The sequence below is a fragment of the Nicotiana tabacum genome, chromosome 3 (genome assembly GCF_000715075.1).
Source record: "Nicotiana tabacum cultivar K326 chromosome 3, ASM71507v2, whole genome shotgun sequence".
NCBI classification, from domain to species: domain Eukaryota; kingdom Viridiplantae; phylum Streptophyta; class Magnoliopsida; order Solanales; family Solanaceae; genus Nicotiana; species Nicotiana tabacum.
Window position 1 is genome coordinate 144,178,398 of NC_134082.1, and position 23,626 is coordinate 144,202,023.

At 35.0% G+C, this 23,626-nt stretch overlaps 3 protein-coding genes across 33 annotated transcripts; 1 reads left to right on the plus strand and 2 right to left on the minus strand.

Annotated features, from left to right (window-relative positions):
• Positions 1-190: 190 nt before the first annotated feature.
• LOC107781822 (uncharacterized) lies at positions 191-3,561 on the minus strand. Its single transcript, XM_016602614.2, has 7 exons — positions 3,350-3,561; positions 3,119-3,251; positions 2,071-2,174; positions 1,798-1,969; positions 1,547-1,687; positions 1,329-1,453; positions 191-1,189 (listed from the first exon to the last, which is right to left on the minus strand). The coding sequence occupies exons 1-7, from the start codon at positions 3,439-3,441 to the stop codon at positions 451-453; spliced, it is 1,506 nt and encodes a 501-aa protein (XP_016458100.2). The 5' UTR covers positions 3,442-3,561; the 3' UTR covers positions 191-450.
• Positions 3,562-8,291: 4,730 nt separating this feature from the next.
• On the minus strand, positions 8,292-9,546 carry LOC107781824 (uncharacterized). Its single transcript, XM_075241687.1, has one exon. The coding sequence runs from the start codon at positions 9,298-9,300 to the stop codon at positions 8,344-8,346; it is 957 nt and encodes a 318-aa protein (XP_075097788.1). The 5' UTR covers positions 9,301-9,546; the 3' UTR covers positions 8,292-8,343.
• Positions 9,547-12,146: 2,600 nt separating this feature from the next.
• On the plus strand, positions 12,147-22,475 carry LOC107781826 (uncharacterized). 31 transcript variants are annotated; one of them, XR_012707910.1, is made up of 7 exons: positions 12,174-12,895; positions 12,987-13,026; positions 14,946-15,004; positions 16,082-16,195; positions 17,154-18,541; positions 18,706-19,134; positions 22,276-22,475. XR_012707910.1 is itself a non-coding variant. In XM_075250009.1 (6 exons), the coding sequence occupies exons 1-4, from the start codon at positions 12,892-12,894 to the stop codon at positions 17,376-17,378; spliced, it is 390 nt and encodes a 129-aa protein (XP_075106110.1). In that variant the 5' UTR covers positions 12,147-12,891; the 3' UTR covers positions 17,379-18,541; positions 18,706-19,134; positions 22,276-22,475. The 31 variants fall into 31 exon arrangements, 2 of the variants coding, with proteins under 2 accessions (XP_075106110.1, XP_075106109.1); XM_075250009.1 differs by lacking the exon at positions 14,946-15,004 and having other exon boundaries at positions 12,147-12,895; positions 17,147-18,541; XR_012707897.1 differs by lacking the exon at positions 22,276-22,475 and having other exon boundaries at positions 12,165-12,895; positions 14,928-15,004; positions 15,170-16,195; positions 18,706-19,416.
• Positions 22,476-23,626: the final 1,151 nt, after the last annotated feature.

A 23,626-nucleotide genomic window follows, 5' to 3' on the forward strand; every position in this document is an offset into this window, starting at 1 on the left:
AAAGAATTTCCAAAAATCTGAGGATCCGTTCTCTTAGCAAGACAAGGAACGTTGATAGTTATGTTTCTCAATTAATAGAAGATTTTAATTAAGAAAAATAAGATATCTTGTTCTATAAAAATTTAGAATAACTATTATATTATATATATTATAGATTTCATTTGTAACATAAAATTTAAACACGAGATGCTAATGCAATAAACGATGTTACTAATCATAAATATACCAAGGGTAGTTGGTACTTCTAGTTTAACTTGCCAAATGGATATTCCAAGATTTATTACACCAAAATTTGTATAAAATTGACACGAAGGAACTAGTTTTACTCCATGCAATGATTGCGACATACTATATATAATGAACCATTTAACATATAACTTGGTTTCTGTACTGTATTATCCTATATATTGACTGGCACAAAATGTATCAGATCCCATGAGTCCTGATAATCTATGTCCGAGAGTTCCGGGAATTGAGAGACTCGAAGCGAGCAGCAAGTGTGTCGTAGTCAGGCAATTTGGGATGAACCCGAGGTACTTGAGGTGCAGGCTGGTTGGGGGCTCGGTTGGTAGCTGTTGGGGCTTCTTCAGTTTCCATCTCTTCATCCCCATCTGATTCATCAAACTTGATACCGGAATGTGAGGATGGAACATTGTAGCTGTGCCTTCTATAGAACTTTCCACCATTAGCATCAGTAGGGGGGCTGTGTTGATATGTATTGCCACTCGGCGGATCTTCCATCTCAATTTCCTCATCACAATCTGAATCATCATCATATTTCACATTGGAATTTGAGGATGGAACATTATAGCTATGTCTCCTATAGAATTTCTGTGATCTTTTCATATCTATTGGCACCTCTTCGCCAGAAGAACCATGAGTATGTTCAGGATTCCTCATGTTCTTACTCCAATGATCATCATACAGATCAACTATAGACTGAGATGTTGGTGCAACATCATTTCGAGAGAACTTGGGGACAGGAGCACCAGAAACAAAAGGAATATTGTCAACAGTTGCATTATTCATAGAGTGATGACGACCAGTAGATGCTTTTGCATCTTTACTGGCCAAATATGCAGCTGCTTCAGCAGCCGCAATAGCTTGCTTGGCAGATTCAGCAGCTGCTTTAGCTGCTGATGCTGGGTCGTCAAATTTGGTGACTTTCGATTCTCCATCATCTGAAGCCCTGTAGTAGTTAGTTTCAGGAGATGGATTCTGACATCAGCCAAGTCAAAGATTTTGTTTAAAGGAACAAAAGCAGAATCATTGTTTTTTTGCAGAAAAGGGAAATAACAAATCCAAATTTCAATCAGTTGAATGAATACCTCGGAAGGTAATTAGTCTCAGCAGGTTGCTTTGAATTCCTTGGAAGGTTATGAGGCTCAGCAGGTTGCTTTGGGGTTGGCTTCAGGGGCAAGCTAGTGGCACTTACAAAGCCGTTGGGTCCGTCCTGATCAAAGAGAATAGAAATCAGTTAGATGGTCATCAAACACGTTTGACACCATAGACAGATGTATATGGTTTTTGAGCATGAGAGACATACTATACGCTCTTCTGGTGGCTTGAGAAGCTCCACCTCTGATTCTGCAGTGTCCCAATCAACCTGGTATTCCTTTGCTATTTCCTTCATGATTTTTAGTTTCACTTCACCGCTTGGAGTTTTCACAGAGAGTTTCTCAATGAGCTGTAACAACAATTTCCCACTTCTTTTAGGCCCTCCAAGTACACAAGTAATAGATATATTTATTAATGATAAAGAAAGCCATGAGTTTTTAAGAGAAGAAATATGATTACCGCTCGGTTTACACCAGCATTGGGTCGCAGATCAGTGGCTGCTGAAACAAAATCTTTCCCATATTTCTTCTCAAAAACATCTTTAATTCTCATCAATTCTGGAATATCTGAGCACCGGGGGGCTGCAAAAATCAAACTTGATATCCCCTCTTTCAGATCAGCTGGACATTCCCTGCAACAGGCAGATCAATAGAAAGCAAGGGTATCTGTGAGCCGTGTACTCTTAACTAAAAATTTTGTTAAAAAGGAATTATACAACTTGAGTCACCTTACTTTTGCTTTGCAATAATAGGAAGTCTAGCCACAATAAGTTCACAGAAGAGCTCGAGGAACTCATTTGCTTGCAATATATTTTGTTCTCTTATCACATGTTCAACCTACAAAAGTGAAGAATGTGAATGTTCTTTCCAAATGATAAGCACAAAGAGTCGATATATGGACAACTTCTTTAAAAGGATCATAAACAAAGGAAATAAGAATATTCTAGTTTAACTTGAACAAAGAAGATTTCATACTAAAATCAGATGTTGGATATTAAAGTAAAAGTAGAGGTATCCCCATATTACATTATATGATGGGTCTGTTTAAGCAACTTCAAGATCATCCAACAGACGACAACAACAACAACCCAGTGATAACAAGATCATCCAACAGAGCAAAATTAAAATTGGAATTTGGAAAAGCTTTGCATTAAATAAAAGAGCTCTTTACTATCGCATTGATTAGTCTACAAAAACAGAGAGTTCTGATAGCAGAGGTACCTTGGTCTGAAATATTAGTAATACCTACATGTCATGTATAGCAAGAGATGTAAAAAAGCTGGGAGGAGGAGGGGAACTTCAGTAGTTCAATCCCATGGTAAAAATTAATCAATTGTAGCAAAATCCTATAGTTAAGTAAACAAAAGTGATACTGAATGAGAAAGAGCATAAACACAGTCAAGCTAATTCAACACGATTACTTACATTCTCCAAGTTTGGTCAGAAGCATAAAAAAGGTCATTAAAAAGAAGTCATCTGCTATAAAGAAATATCTCTGTAGAAACCCTATAATCTTTTTAAAAAGCAAAATTTATGTCTTAAGCTAAATGATCCACAAGGGTTTCATTACTAATTCTAAGCAGTAACAATGCACCTTACCATGAAGCATGATAGAGCAAATCCCCCATTCAATTACTCAAAGAAATTGCCAAATAAAGCTAATTTCCAGGTTACATACACATCATTGGATCAATCAATCAACTAAGCCTCAACCCCATTTCAGAATTCAGAGATTACACAAACGTGAAGAAAGAAAAGAATTCAGAAGAACGAAAGATTACCCGAATACGAGCAGTGGCATCCTGACGGGACTCAAGAAGCATAGCAATGTCTCTCCTCATTTGCCGTACAACCACCTCCCTCTTGTTCCTCAACAATTTAATCCTCGCCACCGCCATCTTCGCCATTGTCTTGCTGCATACACACACACACAAGAACAATAACAAAGTTACAGTAAATTTGATTTCTTTTTTCCAAGAAATAAAGTTTAGGGGGGGCATAGGGAAATTCACCATCTAGAGGAATTGAATGTTCTACAGAAGAGAGATAGACCCATCTTCATGGCCTTCTTGCAGTGCTTGGTGGCAACGCTTGCTGCTGTCATTTCTTCCTCAATAAAAGAGTAAAGCAAGTTGTGAGAAGGGTGTTAATGGTGGGATGGTAGTGAAGAAGAGACAGACAGAGTGGTATGTGTAACGGTCGTCTGGGCTGTACAGAAAATATGATGAGTATAAAACAATGAGAATGGGTGAAAAAGATAATCAAAATAATGAGAATGGACGACGTGGCAATTTTAGAGGGGCCCAGCGAGGAGCCACGACCGACATTAGACTAAAGAGCCGTTATTTTATTGACGATTTGGCATTTTACTACATCGTTTCTAGGGCTCTTATTATGGGCCTTCGAGGATCCGATGTTAGATTCAAGGTTGGGATTTTTTTTCCACATATAAAAATAAGATAATATTTATTCGATTTAATTGAATTTTTGGATTTTTAAAAAGTAGAGAGTGTATGACCCAAAATTTAGATTTAGGTTTATACAATTAGATTTATAATGTGAAAGGGTTACTCTTAGCCAATATTAATATCTAAATGATAGACCAGGTGTATTTATGAAAAAATATCCCACGTGTGTTGTTGGATAGCAATAAAATGTAACAATAATGGTGTAATGAGTGACTCAAGAATATGAAAGATGCTAATAAATAATAATAAATGAGTAGAAGTCACACGACAAAGGTGAGACTTCCTATTAATTCCACCGACAGTGATGAATAATGATAAGTATCTAAATATTTCGATCGGGAAAGAAAAGATAGATAAATATGTAAAAAGGTGAACTTTGTATGTATATGATAAAGAGAGAATCTCCAGAAAATGTCAATGTGTTGTTCTTTACAAAAAGTGTTAAATCCTATCTATAACTATATATCTTTCTATTTGGGTCAAATACATCGACAACCCCTTAAAGTTGTCCTTACTTTTCACTCTGACACTCTATTTTAAATTTGTTCCATTTGAACAATTTAACTAGACTTTTATTGTGTCATTTAGACATCTATAGCTGACATGTCATTGTGCGTAATTCACACCTCCATTAAGAGCGTGAACTGCATATATAAGGCCATTAATGTGGGCCCAAAGTACAGGTGTCGATAAAAGAAAAAAAGACATTCTTTTTAAAAAATTATATTTCTCTTGTTCATCCTCCCTTTAACCCACTACAATCACCGTGTCGCCGACTTCCATCACCATATTCACCGAAGCCATTTTGAAGGGGAAATTAAGATTCTTTCGATTTTAGTCAAGTATTGATAAGCCAGATTTAATCCTCCATCAAAATAAAACAATGCCCACTTTGTAAATATTCAAAAAAAATATAGATCTGAATTAACCCAGCTCCTTCGACGGTTGACAATGGTGCTTCAAATCTAACTAGCTTAATATTTAATCAAAACACACCAAACTGCACGGGTAACTTCATATTAATGTTAAGAGCAAACCTTAATATTCATTTAACCAAAACATCAACAAATCGAGGGTTTCAAATTTCGATTATTAGTTTCAAGTTTTTCCAATTTTCAATGGTAAATCTCCAAATTGAGTCACGATTTAGCCGTCATCACTTTTATTGGTGAATTGTCATCACTTTCGGTGGAACGGCAGCGGCAACCACTTTTATTGGGCCAAGATTCGTCATCACGAGGTGGGGTTCAGAAGGGGCTCGATTCGCAAAGGTTGTCGGTGGAACGACGACGGAATGTGCGGCTGTTTGTTGTTGTAGGCTCGTGAACCTCCTTGTGCTAACTGGGTATAATTTGCGGGCGGTACTTTGCCGGAAATGCCAAAGCCATATGAACAATTTTCAGGATTTGTGTAATCTGAAGGAAAAATAAAAAATTAAGTGAATCTGTGTAGGTGTCACGTTTTGGGGGGAGGGGTTGTAATTTATGAATTTTTGATTTTAGCTAAAAAGGGTGGAACATAGGACGAGGTCGCCGGAAACAAAGACCGAATGAGGGGGTCGTTAGGGAAGATGACCTGCGGTGGGGCGGGGTTTTTGTTTCTCTTAAATTTTTTCTATTTCTTCAAAAGCCTTTTTAAAAAAAAAATTATTTAAGTTAAATCAATGTGTCTCATTCCTATTTGTCACTCTGGTGTGTGAATTACACAAACCTTTTGTATTTGGCTGTCTACCAAATTTTGTGTCTAAATGACACAGTAAAAGCCTAGTTAAAGTGTTCAAATAGAACAAACTTAAGATAGAATGTTAGAGTGAAAAGTGAGGACAACTTTAAGGGGTTGTCGATGTATTTGACCTTATATTTGTAAGTATACATGGGCCACAAAACCCTAGATAGTACAATTGGGAGGAATATTTACTGGAATATTCTCTAAGGAATAGTAGGAACTAGTCGTTACTGCTTTCCAAAATGGAGTGCTCGTCCTCGTCCTCGTCTTCTATCGAGTCACTTCGATCTTGTCGACATCCATTATCTTCTCATGACGTCGATCCTTTGAGGTCGGGTCATTGTATCCTATCGACGACACATGGCATCCTCCGAAGACTTCCTTCATGTTGACTTGGTCAACATATAGCATGATGATTTTCGCCCACACACATTCATACTCTTAAAGTCCTCAATACGCATATCATTTTATATGTATATTGTATATCATATTCTCATACGCAGGGAGTACTATATTGGGTAATTAAAAATTCCCTAATAATAATTAAGTTTAGTATTTTACATAATTTGGTAAAATCTCAAGGTTGGTTTCGAACAGTGAGCTTTGGGCCTTCCTAGGAAAATGTCTTTCTGATTCTGTTTGCTGCCTTCACCGTTTTCGTTTTTTAATATTTTTCCTTTTCACATTGCTTTCGTTTGACCTTTTTCACATTTCTGTCTTCACCGTTAAGATATCAATTTCATGTTTCATTTAGGAATTACTCAAGGAAATATTGTTCCTTTGTTATAAGAAAGAAAGCTTGATTGAAGCGGACAAGTTTTTATGTAGAGGATATTGTAATATAATTTTTGATGATGCGTTATGACCGATCATGATAACCTATTTACTTGCGCATTGGAATTTGCATGGACATCCACTTGGTACCACATCATTTTCTTTTCTCTTCCATGATATAATTTCCAAATTTTGGTCCAAAAATTTGGTTACGCTGTTGTCAATTTTCTCCGCACTTATGTGATAAGAAGCAACAAAAATAAACTACGACTCACAAATACTTTAGTCTGATTACTAACTACTACTTAAAATCTGGTCTGTTTGGAAAGCCACCATGTAATTGAAATTGATGTAATTATTAGAATAGTAATTATACAGCCTATTAATTACGATAACTTATTTGTTTGTCATAGTATAATTACAATATAATTACAAGTTTACTGTTTAGTTGTACACGTGTAATTACACGATTAGATAAAATTTTAAGTAAAGTAATTATCAAAACTTAAAAGTTAATACAATAAATATATGCCTATAAATTTTTATAAGTATAAATGATATTATATTTGGTATTTAAGATGTATATTTTTCGTGAATATACATTAATTAGTAATCATATATTTGTAACTAATATTGTAAACATAATTTTTATATATAGTCTAAATTAATAATATTTAATTTAGATACTTATAAAAACTAAAAACATACGTTTTTGTAAAATATCATAGAATTCATGTTTGATAAAATAAATTAATATTTATAAATATAATGTCATAACATTATTCAAATGTTTGACAAAATTAATTTATCAATTCTAACTAAAAAATGAATAACATGCAATATGAGCCAATATTACTAAAACAAGTAAATTGGAACCATGAATATAACACAATTTTAAAATCCAAAAAAATAATAATTTAACATATGTCAAATTTCAACATAATAATAGTAGTAAGTTCCACTACAACTTAAGATTAGAAAACATAATAAATTTATTACTACATTCAACAACGAAATTTTACTTTAATTGCATCACCCATTATATACCAAGTTTGTTAATGACCCATTATTTCTAATATTAGGAGGTGTAGTTTTAAAATATAGAATAATAAAATAAATAAAAAATAAAATATAAGCAATTTCATGAAATAGTAAAGGTAGAAAAATAAAATATAAATAATGTACAAAGAAAATATATTTTAAGATTCAAAAAAAAAAAAATTAAAAGTAAAAAATATAAAAAAAGTTATAAAGAAAAAAAATAAAATAAAAATAAAAATAAAAGGAAAAGAAACTAAAAGGCAACATTATAATTACACAGTGTAATTACCTCCAATTCTCACCTCCCTTGAGAATTGGAGAGTGTAATTACACTAATGAGTCGTCCCTTTCTTTAGGGATCAGCAGGGAGATGATTTTTCCTTTTATATTGAACGAAACACTCTTGTTTGTGTCTAGAGTTGTAGATACATCATATTCGAGTTGTAAATGATTCAATGTCTTCCTATGTTCTATCGATAACATCGCATTTTTGTTAGACACAAAACCTGCAGACTACTATGATATCCATCTCACAATAATTTTCAGAATGTTTCATACACAAGAAGGAACTAGATCCATTAAAGGATTGATTGAATAAATCCCAATACTGAATGGGCCTATCCATACCAGATCAGCCCATTTACCTACTTGTTACTTGCACACAAACTTGGACATATTTGGATTAAATCCATAGAATTCCGAATAATCACGAATCTTGGCCAGAATTAGCACCTCTACAAAATTTTGGCACTAATCTGTAGAAATTGGAATAACACAAAAAGCAGACAGAGCTACGAGCCTACGACATAAGGAGAAAAGAGGATTAGGAAATTGGAAAACTTTAGTCCATGTTTCCTAATTCTCTTCCCTTTAGCTGCTAATACTATACACAATATGTTCATTTACATGACTCAATGACTAGAAGTGACTCTATATCACAGATTCAATCATTAAAAAAACTTGAACTGCGACGCATGAGACTTTTTGCCACTATCTTTTTATCTACTGAGAGAAAGTATGTTGAGTAGAGACACCCTTGTACGAATCAAAAGCCTAAACAACATTTCCAATCCATTTTCAAGATCCTCAATGCTACCCTCCAAATTCTCCAGATTTCTTTGTGCAAATTCAAAACTTTCCACTTCCTCTTCATGCCCCGAACCAGAAGCATGGTCCAGCAAGTTGTTAAGTGCAGTGTCCACTTTCTCCAGCTCAGTCAGTTTTTCCCTCTGCCCTTCACTGCCTAACACCCCTTTGTGCACAATCTTTGAAACCAATGACCATTTATTGGACTTTGGTTTTGAGGCTGGCACAGAAAGAAACATTAGCAATGACTGAAAAGTAGAAATGGTTGTGAAACTCGCATCTTCAAGGACCCTTATTATGGCAGAAAGCTGAGATTCTGTGTTAGTTGCTGATGGGGTGTTATCTATTTGTTTCAACATAGTAAGAGACTTTTCAATTTCCTTCTGAGTGTTTTTTCTTGAAGAAATATAAGCAGTAACACTTCCCTCAATGGTCAAAAAATCATCCCCTGCTTTGCTTCTCCTAAGCGCAGATTGAAGTTCTCTTATGCTTTCCTTCAAACACATAACGGCATCCCTTGTGTTGCTGCAAATATCTATGAATCTAACAGATCTTTCCAACAACTCCTTCACAAAATTGTCATCTTGATGCTGAAGAAGTGCCCTCTGAGTCATTGGTAGAGCAAGAAGTTCCTCTATGCACTCGTATAATTCTACAAGCCCAGATAAAGCATTGTCGGTTTTTTCTACTGCTTTTGGAGATAAAGGAGAAGATGATTCCCAAGTTTTAATCTTGTTAAGAACTTGCTCAATCTTGATAGTGCTAGGATGTGATCTAGCAGGAAAGCTAACACAACGGGTACGATAAGGACTATGAGAATGAGACCTAGGGGAAAGAGCAGCCATTGTTCGAATTGTTGAGAGGTTCATATTTCAAATTGTGTTGTGTTACATGAACATTCCTTTAGCTTCTTTTTATATGCAAAAACTATTTGGAAGCAGACAAAAGGTAGGAGAAATGAATAGTTAATTTGGAATAATGTATCAATGTGATGTACATGTGAAGCCAGTGTGGGTTTTTTAATTTCTTTTGTAGTGGTTCTATCTGTCAAGGCTTCAACCAACAAACAAGAGTACTACTACTTTCATACTATATCAGTCATACATTAATAATGATTGGGATAGGGCATATCTCTCTTTAATTTATTTTATTATTTAATGGATTTATGTAGTACAAACTTAGATTTTTTAAGCTTAAATTATATCACCTTTATCAAGCATCTAGACCACCGCCAACTCGGGCTTAACAAAGGTTCATTCATCCAGAAAAGTCGGTTGACATAGAGTAATGGGGTGGGCTCCCAAAAGTGTCTGGATTGGAGGAACTTTGGCGTTGGATATTACATCATATAGAAAGATTGAATTTAGAGACATAAAGAGTGAGATCTATAGAAAGATCAATAAGTACTGCATATGGTGGTTAGAAGGTATAGTTGGATATTGTGGTTAAGACAACTCACGAAGATACAAGGTTGTTGTGCACGAGTGGCATGTTCTTTCACTGTTCCCACGTCCACGTACCTGCCAAAATAATGCTGTAAGTTATACCAAGGAAATTGATGGACTATAAGTTTGTACTTTGTAATATGGTTCCTGAATCCTACTTTTTTGCACTGACCTTGGAGTTTGTATGACATTTTCGTGTATGTACATGTTTTCTTGATCCTCCAAAATGAAGCTTAGAACGATGCTCCCTCCGATTCACAATAAGTGATTTTTTATTTTTTTTTATGATCTAAAATATCTGATTTTTCCAAATTACAATAATGAATTAATTATTTTTTTTCCTACATTGCTATTGGAGTAAATAGTATTGGAGTATGTGTTAGGAGTATTTATGTGAAGAGATAATAAAGGTTAATATGATCAATTTTATTGCTAATTAATGTTAAAAGATGAATTTATTAATGTGTACGAAAACAACCAAAAAAATCATTTATTGTGTATCGGAGTTAGTAATAAACAAGGATTTCAAGAGTTGCAAATTTGCAAGAGATATAGTAGCAACTTGAGAAGTATCATATTTAATCACGGAAATAGTATATTTAAATGTACATGCATGTGGGGTGAAGAGGAGTTTGGAGGATCATAATTCATAGCATAATAGAGCATTTATGAAGATAAGCATAATGAAAGTTTAGGAGGTATGGCCACTCACTTAGCTAGCTAGTAGTTGGGTTTGGACACACTCATTGAATGTCAAATGAGAGGACACTTGTCACAAGCCATTAAATTTGTTTAGGTTGATAGTCTTTTTCTCGACTCTCCTCCATACCTTGCTGTTTTGGGCTATCCATCAATAATTTAGGAGAACATTAATGCACTTTTTACAAAGCAAGTTGAAATAGTTACTAATTTTGTTTCAGAGAGACGGGTCATGACAAGTCTGAGTTACTAATTTTGCTTCAGTTAGACGGCTCATGACAAGTCTAATTACATTCGGTCCATAATAAATCACTTTTTAGTTTTTGGCACATTCCTTAACAAAATACGAATTCCTAGAGAAAAAAAGATGTATTCGCTAAATTATCCTTAATTAATTGTTACCTTGACATATTGGAATATGTAAATAAGGACAACTTTTGCAAAAATAAAATTAATTCCTTCTTGATTATGTAAAAAAATACTTATTTTGGACCAAAATAAAAAGACCAAAGATCACTTATTATGGACCGCGGAAGTAATATATGGCAAACATCAAATAAATAATAACTTGGTAAAAATTATAAGTAAGATATTAAAAAGTTAAATCTCGTTGATAATATAAAGATATGTTACCACTATCATATACTATAACTTAAATCTTTCAATTATATTATTATATAACTAAAGCGAGTTCCCACTTACATGGAAATCCCAAATCTACGGAGAAAAACTAGAGATGTTTGCTTTGAAGGGAAGAAAAGTTTTGAATAGGGGCAGATAGTATAAACATTTGGTGCAAGGTTCAAGTGATCTGACAAGTGATGTCGGTAAATTTTTTGGCTGCATTCCCAGGGGGATGGTGAAGCAGTATAATTCTTGAGACCCATATCTAGTCTAGGAAATAGGGGATGAACATACTTTTTAATAATTATTACTACTTTTTAGTTTTCTATGGTAGGAGTATATCTCACTTAATTTATTTATTCTATCCGGAGATCCTCACAAAGTCCCACTTAGATTTTCCTTCAACTTTTTATCCAAGAGCTTTGGACAGATGTACTTATTAGCAATCAACAAGTGTCAAGAAAACTTTGCTTCTTTAGCTCAAAAGGTCGCAATGTTCAGTACTCATCACGGAATGACACGTTATATTACTTGTTGCATCTGAATATGTTATTATCTAACTTTTCTTTGTTTAATAAAATATATATTATATTATGGCATGCAAATATAGCAAGGATATGCTCCTATCTAGAATCATGACCAGACACTAGGATTATTTCTTTTAATTTGATGTATCCAAGTGTTAGAGATCTTGCAAATGACTAGTGAGTCATCGGGAAAAATTGTTATTGGTTTCCTGCTTTTAAGATTCCTACTTGGATGAGCTAAAATGTTTTTTTTCATCTTCAGAAATATTCTTGGATTAGACGTATTAGATAACAAAAGAAACCTGTATACATTTGCTTTTTGTTGTATGAGTCTGATTAATTAAAAGCAGGCCAAATATATCGGCAGCCCTTCAACTTAGCACGACTTTTTATTTAGATACGTCGACTTTGGATCATATTTATGGAACATCTCACATTTTCATAAATGTATCTATTGAATGTATACATTTCCAATCGAAAGGTTGTGAGTTCGAGTCTCCCAAGAGCAAGGTGGGAAGTTTTTGGAGGGAAGGATGCCGGAGGTCTATTTGGAAACAGTCTCTGTACCCTAGGATAGAGGTAAGCCCTCCCAAGTGGGATTATACTGGGTTGTTGTATCTATTGAATGTATAACTGGCCTGTTTGAACTTTGAATGCATAGCTGACCTGGTCGAGCGAGATGACATGGCAACAAGAACGAATAGGAAAAAGACAAATGGGCTATTGCAATTTTACTATTGTTTCCCCCCTTTTGCGTTCATTCATCATATGTACGTACATGGCTCGTCTTTGAGAGAAGAATCTATCACCTAATTGACTCAGGGCTACCTTCGAACCTTAAATTCATGTATTACTTGACTATTTTTGGTACTTACAACTTTACATATGTTTTTCTTCTTTTAATTTCTTTGTTTGGTTGAATTGTTTGTGGTACGTAATGTACTTTTGGGCTGTGCTTCGTATTGCTTTGAGTAAGTTGATAAAAAGACCCTTTTTTGGGTTGGAGCATAGGGTAGAAATTCTGCGTATATTTGGGCGATGTTAACAATTTCTTTTAAAGATCACTGCCTTTTGAGTTTTCTCTTTTTCCGGCAAACTAATTGATCGAACGAGGTGGTTGAGTTTCTGACTTCAAAGAATTTGTCAGTGCTCTTGTGAAAGTTTCATGGGTGAGTGTCTTTGATGTTTTATTGAACATATAGGGTTCTATTGTAGCTGGAAGCTTACCCCTCTTCTATATACTGTAATGTACACAAACAGAAGGATATGAAAGAAGACAAACATTGGTTCTTCCTAATAGGTTAGTTGGACTTTTTCTTCCTTTGTTGTATTATTTTGTAAAACATGTTGTCACGATAATTTCTGTCTTACTTCTATTCATTTGATTTTGTTTGCCTTAAATAAAAAAAATTAATTTGATTTTGTTTGCTGTTCGGATATAACTTCTTGTTGATTTACCTTCTTTGTTTCAGTTGCTTGTAAATTATAGTGACAACATGTTACCAGATTTCAGTTTGATGGTTTCTTTTATAAAAATGTTCTTTTCTTTCACTGGGATGGATTTTATCATCAAGGTGTAGGTTCATGAAATCTTATTTCAGTAAATCGGAGAAGTTGACTAGCGCCTTTCTCAAGCAGAATCAATGGTACAAAATGCTTACTCATCATCAGAACTAAGAGACACTTAAGAAGATATGAGAATTATATATTTCGCCCTCATGTTTGTATGTGAAAGCTATTTTTGTACCCCCCTTATTTAGATGCACACTACCTTAGTTGGATTTAAATGAAAGACCTGTAAGACGGCGCCTACCCTTCCTTTCTGTTCATGAAGCCCTCATATATGATATATCTAGTATCATAGGTAGAGTGATATCTCCAGTTTGCCCATCCTCTGGCATTGTGTTTGTAATGGGACTTGAGCTTATCTGTGCACCACAACTGCGACCCTTGTCTTCATGCAATCAGGCTATTCTTTGCTACTAAAGTGGCACCTTGTCTCTTGGTCTATCTTGTCGTCCCTCTCCTAACCTGTCCTTAGTTGCATATTTGGACGCTTACTGGCATATCAACCCGATACCTGTTGCTCTACTATGGTTATGCTGTTTTTTTTGGTTCTGACATTGTCGCCTTGAGTGCAAGAAACAACCTACTGGTACTAAACCCAGTGTATATTGACAACTCCAATCCATCAATTACATTGACAAAGCATATTCAGATAAGAGATATAGATTAGTATTAAGGCATACCTATGAAATGGATTTAATAGATCAAATGTAATTTCAAAGTAGATACATATATGAGTAAAATTTTCTTTGTGCAACGTATAGCCTGATCGTTCTGTTTCTTTTCTACTTATTCTTTTTCTTTTATGATTGTAGCTGCAGCATTGTTCATGTATCATGTATTCTGGTAGGGCTAATTGTACTTCCCACATTTTAGCTTTGTCAAGTTTTGCATTAGCTCTATTTTGGAAGCATGTCACGGTATTGCTTTTCAGACCAGCTAGTAAATCTATTGGGAGCAAAGCAATTAAACTTGCTGAATAATGCCACCAAACTCTTAGGTCATTCATATCAAACTGATGTTGTGTTGAGTAAAGTGGCATTACTGCCTATAGTGCTGATATGTTCGAGAGAGCACTCTGTCACTTTGGTTGCCTATCTGATGCAAAATCCTTGTGATAGTGCTCCAACAACCTGCATTTCAATCCCCATTTTTTTTGTTGAATTCCCTTGGGGAGGCAGGAAGAAGATAAAGGATATATGAAACCTTCTTGACTAGGATTTAGGTCTAATGCTTCCACTAATCTTAAGAACAAATTCAGGGAGATTAGGAATCAATTTGGTCAAATCTGTGGTGGTCTCCATAGCTAGATGACTATGAACCAAATAGAAACAGAGATCATTCACAATATTATATATCCCTAGTAAATTATCGTTGTTTTAGAATGGTGTATAAGAAGAATAAGGAAGCAATACTTTTTTCCAAATGTAGACAAGTGGCTTCTTACCCTTTAATATTGATTTAGGAGTCATAGAATTTTCTCATTCACTCATTGGTTTGATCATTTCACTAATCATGCAATGGAAGTATGTAAATTATCTGCTATTAGTTATATCTGCTTCTCCTCTAGTTTAAGGAGAATCATTTCAATGAAATTTTGAGCTATTTTCTGGATAAAACTTAACCTGACATCAGATTTAGACAATGCTGCAGGATTCTTTCTAGATGCTGAAAGTCATAAGCATAACCTGTTAAATTTGGACTCCATTCAGGTATTTGAATTACAGTCCTACTGCACAGTTTATGGCAATATTCATGTATAATATAATATATAGATATATATAGAGAGAAAGAGACATGACATTGATGTATAACCAATCGCTGGAAGATTGTATATTTCTCACATAACTACAAAACTGTGTATATACAATTTACAGCATATGGAATACCAACTGCCAGATTAGCAGGAGAAAACATTGAGTAGCGAGCTTCTAGATCTATAAAGGCATCTAAATGTTGCTTCCAATCCATCTTCGAAGCTGACAAGATACGTCTCAAAGCTTTCGAGCCTGGTTTCTAAGCTCATCTTTTCTTCTAAGACTAGTGATGCTATTCTTTCTTTGTTTACCAATCTTGAAAGCTGTGGCCATTTAGATTCCTTAGGCTTCAAAAGTGGTACACACAAGAAGGACAAGAGCATTTGGAAAGTTGAAATGCATTCTGCATTAGCTTCTTTTAGTGCTAATCACAGCTATTGTATCTTGATCTGCATCTAGCAAAACAGATACTGTAGTGTCTTGATCCATTTTTTTCAAGGTAAATACTAATCTTTTGGCATCCCTCTTGATCTTCTTGCTGAAAGAGGTAAATCTGGTAACGTTGTCATCTGTGGTTGAATCTCCTTTTCTCCTCCTGAGGGAGGATTGGAGATCTCTTACATTTTCTTTGCATTGTGATACAAGTTCCCTTGCAGTGCCACACAGATCAAGAAGCCTCATTGATTTATCCAATAGATCTTCAACCCATTTTGCATGTAGACTTTGGGAGAGGGCATGAAGGGTTTGAGGCAAGTTGAGAAGATCATCTATGCACTTGTACAATTTCTCCAAACCTTTTAGACCATTGCTCACTGTTGTTGGTGCAACAGATACTTCTAATGATTTGAGCTTCTTTAGCTCCTCTTCAACTCTCTGGATGGTAGGGTGTGATCTCCCAGGCAAACTAGGCAAACTGATTGATCGAACGTGATTTGATTTTGAAGAAAGTGAAGCCATTTCTTATGGTTTTCTTTCAGATTAGGGGATTTCACAAAGTTTTGATGGAATTTAATTTTGAGACTTGGTATTTAGGAAAACAACCATGGGAGGAGACAAGATGAGCAATGGCCTAATTAAATCAGCATGTGATGCGCAGCTGGATCTTTTTGGAACTTGTAAACCTGCTGCACATTTGGCCAACAAAAGGTTGTACTGATTACTTTCATTAATCCTCGTAGTTATAAGGTGAACATGAGGCATATAATTATCATGTAAGTGTTTGCATGATTTGCCTCTTTCTGTTTCCAGAAATGGTGCCAATACTATGAAAAAAAACTTTTCTATTGATATTATTTGATTGAAGATGCATCAACTTCAAGAAGCCTACTTTATTTGTTCAGTTGTTTAGTTAGTCTCTGTCATGTAATAGGTGGCTAGGTAAGGCTGTCTCCTCCATAAAGGCTTAAATCCATCAACTACCAGAATACATAATATTTAGATAATTGAAATGTAAATAATGACAGAATAATGGGAATATTTTAAGGTGTCAAGATCTCAGAGGGGCTAGTAGATCAACTATAAAATTCAAAATGCACGACTGAAGTTTATCTTATGGAGTTGTACACGTATGGGATTTTTTCTTTTGGATTTGGTTGGCAAGGGGTTGGAAGCATATCTGTATAAGCTCCTGGACTAGATGTAATGCTTCCAATAAATTGTGGACAGAACTAATTAATATATGTCGGTACATTCATATCCTGCTATTTTCCTTGGCTCCATCTGGAAGTTACAGCTAAGAACTCCTCCTTCTTGACTTGATTAAAGATGCCCAAGATATGGCTATGATGTTCATCCTTTTAATTAGTCCAGCGGTAGGTAGCTTCTTCAGGATGCTTCACTGAAAGAGCAATTTTTAATTAAATCAATAATTGATACACGAGTGTATTGGAAATAAAAATATTGAATTTTGTGCATCCATGTATGGCTGGTTATGCTGTGCTTGTTTAATGTTTACTAAATTATTGACTGCATAGTTGTTTTCCTACACAACTCACCCTCCAGGGCAAAGAGAACGAAGTTTTACATTTTTTACTAGCAAACTTTTAAAAGGTACAATCCATGAGTTTCACATTCTTTCCGATATATCTTATTTTTAAGTACGCAGGGGAAGGAACACATGAGAATGCATATTGAGCCACAAGGAGAGAATATATTCAGGAGAGAGCTCCTCAATCCAATCAGGCACCTAAATGCTCCTTCTAATCCATCATTAAAACTCTCAAGGCGACCATCGAAGGATTCCAGCCTAGTTTCAAAGTTAATGTTATCTGCTCGACTTTCACATGCTATTCTTCCCTTATGCACCAATCTCAAAACCAGTGCCATTTAGACGAGTTTGACTTTAAAACTTGGACAGATAAGAAGTAGCAAGAGCATTTGCAAAATTGAAATGCATGCTACGTGGCTTCCCTTAGTACTGTAATCATATATCTGAATCTTGGAATTCTGATTCCTCAATATATTCATCTATTTTTAAGAGTTAAGACCAGGAAGACTTTTGGCTCCTCAATCTTCTTGCCGAAGGAGGTGATCTGGTAAAGCTGGCTTCTGTACTTAAGTGATACCCTTTTCTCCTTCTGATAGAGGATTGAAGATCTCTGACATAGGCAGGGGCACACTTAGTTGGCTAAGGAAGTCTAGTGGGCCTGTCCATGGCACTACACATTTAGAAGCTACCAGGGGCGCCGTGCCCATGACATTATATATGTGAAAAATGTCTAGCCAACTTCAGATCAGTGCAATAGAAGTTTCCCGATTAGCATGAGAAGAGAACTCTGCAATGTAATCAGGCACCTATGTTCCTTGGGACTATATTCGAAGTTGTCAGCTGAGCCTCAAAAGAGTTCTATCCACACTTCAAATCTATTTCTGGGGAGCGTACATATTGTTGTTTTCAGGGACTGCTAGAGGATCTTTTGGGAGAAATGCAATTAAGCTTGCTGAGCAATGCCACTTTATACTAAATTGATATTGAGTCGAGCAAAGTGGCATTGTTAATTGCTCCATTTATATGTTCGAAAGAATGGTAGGTTGGCTGCTTTGCCCGCTGATCTGGTGCCAGATCCTTGTGCTAGATCTTCATTTTGTTTTCTTTGTTGAATTTGGCTAAGGATCTAGAAGAAAAAGGACATAGGATAAGCATTCTGATTAGATCTACTGCTTCCAATTATCTCAGAAGGAAGACAGATGATATCAAGATTGTCATAGTTACAGTGGTCTCCGTATCTAGATGGACTATGAAGTAAGATAAGCAAATCATAAGCTATATTCCTAATTTATCGGTGATGCCTAAAGTATGGTGGATAAGGAGCATAAGGAAGAAACATTTCATCCAGATTATGGCCCTTCATTAGTTTGATCTTTGAAGCCAATTATGCAGAGAAAGTATGTAATGAATATGCTATGCGTTTTATCTGTTTCCCCATCTAGTCTAAAGAGGACCATTTCAATGGATATCGAGATATTTGAGACACAAACTTAACCTGATATCAGGTATGGAGAAATACTGCTAAGTGCTTTCTTTGCGCTGAAACTCACAGGCATAACCTTTTAAATTTTGATCAGAGAGAGAGAGATAGAGGCAATAAATGGTGTATAATCTTTCACTTGAAATTTATATATTTCTAACTACAAAACTGTTTATATACAATTTACAGAGTATGGAACAACAACTGCCAGATTAACAAGAAAGAACATTGAGGAGCGAGCTTCTAGATCTGATCAAGCACCTAAATGTGGCTTCCAGCGTATTTTCAAAGCTGTCAAGGTACGGCCCGAAGGTTTCCAGCCTGGTTTCTAAGCTCGCGTTTTCTTCTTGAACTTCAGGTGCTATTCTGTCTTTGTGTACCAATCTTGAAAGCAATGACCATTTTGATTGCTTTGGCTTCAAAAGTGGCACACACAGGAAGGACAAGAGCATTTGGAAAGTTGAAATGCATACTGCATTAGCTTCTCTTAGTGCTCTAATCGCATCTATTGTATCTTCATCTGCATCTGGCAAGACTGATACTGCAGTCTCTTGATCCATTTGTTTCAAAGTCAAGACTAATATTTTGGCATCCCTCTTGATCTTCTTGCTGAAAGAGGTAAATCTGGCAACACTGTCATCTGTAGTTGAATCTCCTTTTCTCCTTCTGAGAGATGATTGAAGATCTCTTACATTTTCTTTATATTGCGAGACAAGTTCCCTTATAGTGCAACAAACATCAAGAAGCCTCACGGATTTGTCCAATAAATCTTCAATCCATTTAGCATCTAGACTTTGGTAAAGGGTGTAAGCACGTGATTTTTGCCCTATAAGAGAATTACTCCCAAAAAATTCAAAAATAAAATGATTTTTCTTTGGTGTGCAATTTTGTGATATTTTGTGATATTTTGAAGAATTATTTGTATTTGTCTGTGCGTGTTTATTCGCTAAATTAATAAAAAATACAAAAATATGTCGCATTTTGCATGTAGGATTTAATTCTACAATTGATAGTAATTAAAATTGTTTTACAAAAATTAAAAATTACAAAAATAGGCATCGTTTGCATTTTTAGCATTTAATGTCCAAATATACAATTTTATGCTTAATTAATACTTAATTGTGCGTTAATTGTTATTGAGAGTTAATTTGCGCCTTTATAACTTAATTAGTTCTTAATAATAGTTTAAGTATTTTTATAATTTAGTTTTAGAAAAATAAAAGAAGAAAAGAGAGCGAAAATATAAAGAAAGTCGGAATTGGGCCTCTTCTTCAATTTCAAGCTATAGGCCCAAAAAATGGCCCAATCTTCCCTACGACCAAGTCCATTTCGAATTGGGTCGACCCAGTCCATAACCCAAAAGACCCAAACCCCTTTGTCTTACATTTTACAACACAAAACAAAAGAAACAAGAAAAAAACCCTAAAAAGACTAAGAAGTCATCCGCCCCCCTCCTATCTTCTTCTTCTTCCTCAAGTTTCTCCAAGGTCATCCATGGCTTCCCCCTCAAAGCTCAACCATGGCTGCCCAACGTCACACTCACACACGCACAACCCCTCGTCGGACCACCCAAATCGACCCCCGTCCGCCATTAAAACCAAACGACCACCTTCAAACTTCGACATCCATGGTTGTCCCCCCCCCCCCCCTTGTTTCTTCGTCGTCTTCTTCACCACGTCCAGTCATGGACGACTTCAAACAGCCCCAAGCAGCCATGAACGAGCAGCCATGACGAGCAGCAATGACTCCCAGCAGCTACACCATCTTCGTCGCGTCCAAACAACCATCGTCGCAGCTGTTTCTGCGTCATCCATGTCGCTGCTGCTGCGTCCTTTTTGTCCGCCATTGTTGCTGTTTTTGTCCTCCATTGCTGCTGTTTTTTGTCCTCCATTGTTGCTGCTTTTTGTCCTCCATTGTTGCTGCGTTTCCACTGCTCCATCGACGACGAACAGCTCGTCGACCTTCACCAAACATGCTTGCCGCTGCTGCTGTTTTTTGCCTTCATCTTCTCTTCGTCTTCGTCGTCATTTGTTCGAGCTTTGGTCGAGGCTCGGACAGATTTGTTTACAATCAAAGTTCTTCGTTGATTCATCTTCGGTTAGTTGTTTTTGAGTTTTATTTTGTCCATATTTAGTTTTTATATTTCTCGAAGTTAAAATCGTTAAAGAATTCAATTCTTGTTTTGTTCGTTGTTCATCGTTGAAATCATTTTTCTAGTTTGTTCATGTTCATGTGCTTTGTTAAATTAATTTTCAGATTTCAAAATAGAAGTTTAATTAGTTGTTTTCATATTCATTTCATGTTTGTATTATTGTTTAAGTGAATATTTGTTAGTTTGATGTTTGTTAGATTCAAATTGAAATTTAATTAACTATTTCTTCAATTTGTTTCATGTGTTTATGTATTGTTGGAAATTGTTAATATTGTTAAGTTCAAGCTTAAGTTCATAATTGTTTATTCGTCAATCTTGTTATTTGTCTAAAAAGAATTTAGTTGTGTTAAAGGAAATATATTGATTTAATCGTTTAATCCGTCATGTTTGTTGTGTTAAAATAGATTCATTCATGTTCATACTTTGTTTGGATGATCTTGAATCCGAATTTTGTATAGTTTGATTTCTTGTTTACCATTTGTGATTATTTCTTGAATTTGTCTCATAAAGTTTAATATAGGAATTGTTGTTGTAATGTTGTTAGAGTAGTTGATTTTAAGTTCAATATTATTGAATTTAGAAATCAAAATATACTTGTTTGTTGTTGTTGTTGAATCCGAAAATAGGATTGTTTGTTGCTAAAATATTGTTCAATCAAATTTTAGTTGTTCTTTGTTGTTCAATTTGTGTTCATGTGATTTGTTGTTGAAATGTTGTTGAAATCATGTTCATGTGCTTTGTTGTTGAAATGTTGTTAAAATCGTGTTCATGTGATATTGTTGTTATGATGTTCATCCGCGTTCATATTGTTGTTTGAACATTGTTAGAAATTGATCATATTGTCTATATTTTGGTTAAGTTTGATTAATCGATGTGTTATAGCTGATGGGTAGTTTGGTAAATTTGTAGTACGTTCAGGGGTAGTTTGGTAATTTTAGTAAGGTCGGAGGGGGTAGTTTAGGAATTGTACTTTTTGAAATTGTTTATTTGAAGCATGAGGGACAAAATGAAATGGGGTGGGTTGTGATATAGTTGTTTAATATAAAGGGGGGACAAGATTTAATTTAAAGGGGAATCTTGCATTATTTTAAATGAAGCATGGGGGACAAAATGAAATGGGGTGGTGTGATATGTTTATTTAATATAATGGGGATGAGTGGGAAGATAATGAGTTTGGTATAAAAAAATGGGTTGATTTTAATTGATTAAAAGATTTATGGGATGAGTTATAAGAAGTCTTGAAATCAGAATAAAAAGGAGACAAGAAAAAATACACAGACAGATACGAAAAAAAAAACGGGAGAGAAAAACAAATCTGAAAATAAAAGAGAGAAAAGGGCTGAACATTTGAGAGATAGAAAATTCCGAAAATTATTGAAGCTTTCAAATAAAAAAAAAACTAAAAAAAATATTCTGTTTTCTTTTGTTGTTTGAAATCAGAATTGATTGTTGTTTCATAAAAGCTGAAGCTTTTTTTTTTTTTTGGATTACTACTCTACCGGTTTGTTACTGGGTTGTTACTGTTGCTGGGCTATTGTTGCTGTGTTGTACTGATTTTATTGCTGCTGCTGATTCTCATCTTCATTTTCTTTTGCTTCCAATATCAGGTACACAACTGACACGCTGGTTATTGTAATCCGAAATATGAAGCATGAATACGAAAAATGAAGAGTTGAAATTCTGAATTATATTTAATTATATTCTGAATTTTATTTGTATGTATAAATTATGTAGTTTGCAAAAAATCAGAATCATGTAGATATTTAATACATATAGTGGAACATTCGACGATAGCTTAACAAATGAACTATCTACATCTATTGCCTAAAAATAAATAAATGGTGTAGTAATTCCGTTGAATAAAAAATCAAACGAATAGGCCATCTAGTAGGAAGTTGGTAGAAATTTATTTAGTTAAATAATATTGGTTAATTTCAGCATATAAATGGTCTAGGATTAAAATTAGAATTGCTATGTTTTTTTTTAATTTGACAAACTGAGAACATGCCTAGTATAATGTAACTAGGTAATAACATGTAAATAAATTAAGATATTTCTCCTTTATTTTGTAGAGACAAATTTCAATAAAAAATGTAGGCATTTTAGGACTGTCCTTTTAAAAATAAAATGAGATGAGCCTCGCCCAATAAAATGCACTAATTGCGGGGCCCTCAATAAATATTTAATTGAGTATTTAGAATTCGGGATGGACTGTTTAGTGAATTCCACAGTCTTACCCATAAATAATAATACGCTAATCGCTTTAGGCACGATTTAATAATAATACATTCTTAAACATGGGTGCGCATTTATGCGACCCAAATCCAAATCCTAAAACATTGAATAAAAATACGTTCCGGATCGCGGGTGCATTTTATGTGACGCAATCCAAAGACATGTTTTTAAACGATGTTCACATTCTTGTAAAAATAATAATAACAATTATGAAAGCAGTAAAAAGATAAAATTTGCACATAAGTTCATATTTGTATAAAATCAGATAATCAAGCCGAATATAATAGTTGAGCAACCGTGCTAGAACCACGGAACTCGGGAATGCCTAACACCTTCTCCCGGGTTAATAGAATTCCTTATCCGGATTTCTGGTTCGCAGACTGTAATACAGAGTCATTCTTTTCCTCGATTCGGGATTAAATTGGTGACTTGGGACACCCTAAATCTCCCAAGTGGAGACTCTGAAATAAATAAATCCCGTTTCGATTGTCCTTTAATTGGAAAAACTCCTTGTACCCTCGCGGGGGCGGAAAAAGGAGGTGTGACAGCTCTGGCGACTCCGCTGGGGATGATTACCCAGAACCACTGGTTCAGGGTTAGAAATTCGAGCTCATATAAATTGTTATATTTTGTTTTATCTGATTTTTACATGTTTGAGTCTAATGTGCTAAATGTTGCTTTTACCGCTTTGATATTACGTGAACTATGTATAAACTGTGCCGA

What these genes read in the sequence shown, in the direction of transcription:
- LOC107781826 (XM_075250009.1), top strand. An exon ending in ACATTGGTTCTTCCTAATAG is followed by an intron (nt 13,027 to 16,081) that starts GTTAGTTGGACT and finishes CTTGGTATTTAG; the next exon opens with GAAAACAACCATGGGAGGAG. An exon ending in GCACATTTGGCCAACAAAAG is followed by an intron (nt 16,196 to 17,146) that starts GTTGTACTGATT and finishes CTTATTTTTAAG; the next exon opens with TACGCAGGGGAAGGAACACA.
- LOC107781824 (XM_075241687.1), bottom strand. Translation starts at nt 9,300, where the DNA reads ATGAACCTCTCAACAATTCGAACAATGGCTGCTCTTTCCCCTAGGTCT.
- LOC107781822 (XM_016602614.2), bottom strand. Translation starts at nt 3,441, where the DNA reads ATGACAGCAGCAAGCGTTGCCACCAAGCACTGCAAGAAGGCCATGAAG. An exon ending in CCTATTATTGCAAAGCAAAA is followed by an intron (nt 1,970 to 2,070) that starts GTAAGGTGACTC and finishes TGCCTGTTGCAG; the next exon opens with GGAATGTCCAGCTGATCTGA. An exon ending in AGCCACCAGAAGAGCGTATA is followed by an intron (nt 1,454 to 1,546) that starts GTATGTCTCTCA and finishes CTCTTTGATCAG; the next exon opens with GACGGACCCAACGGCTTTGT.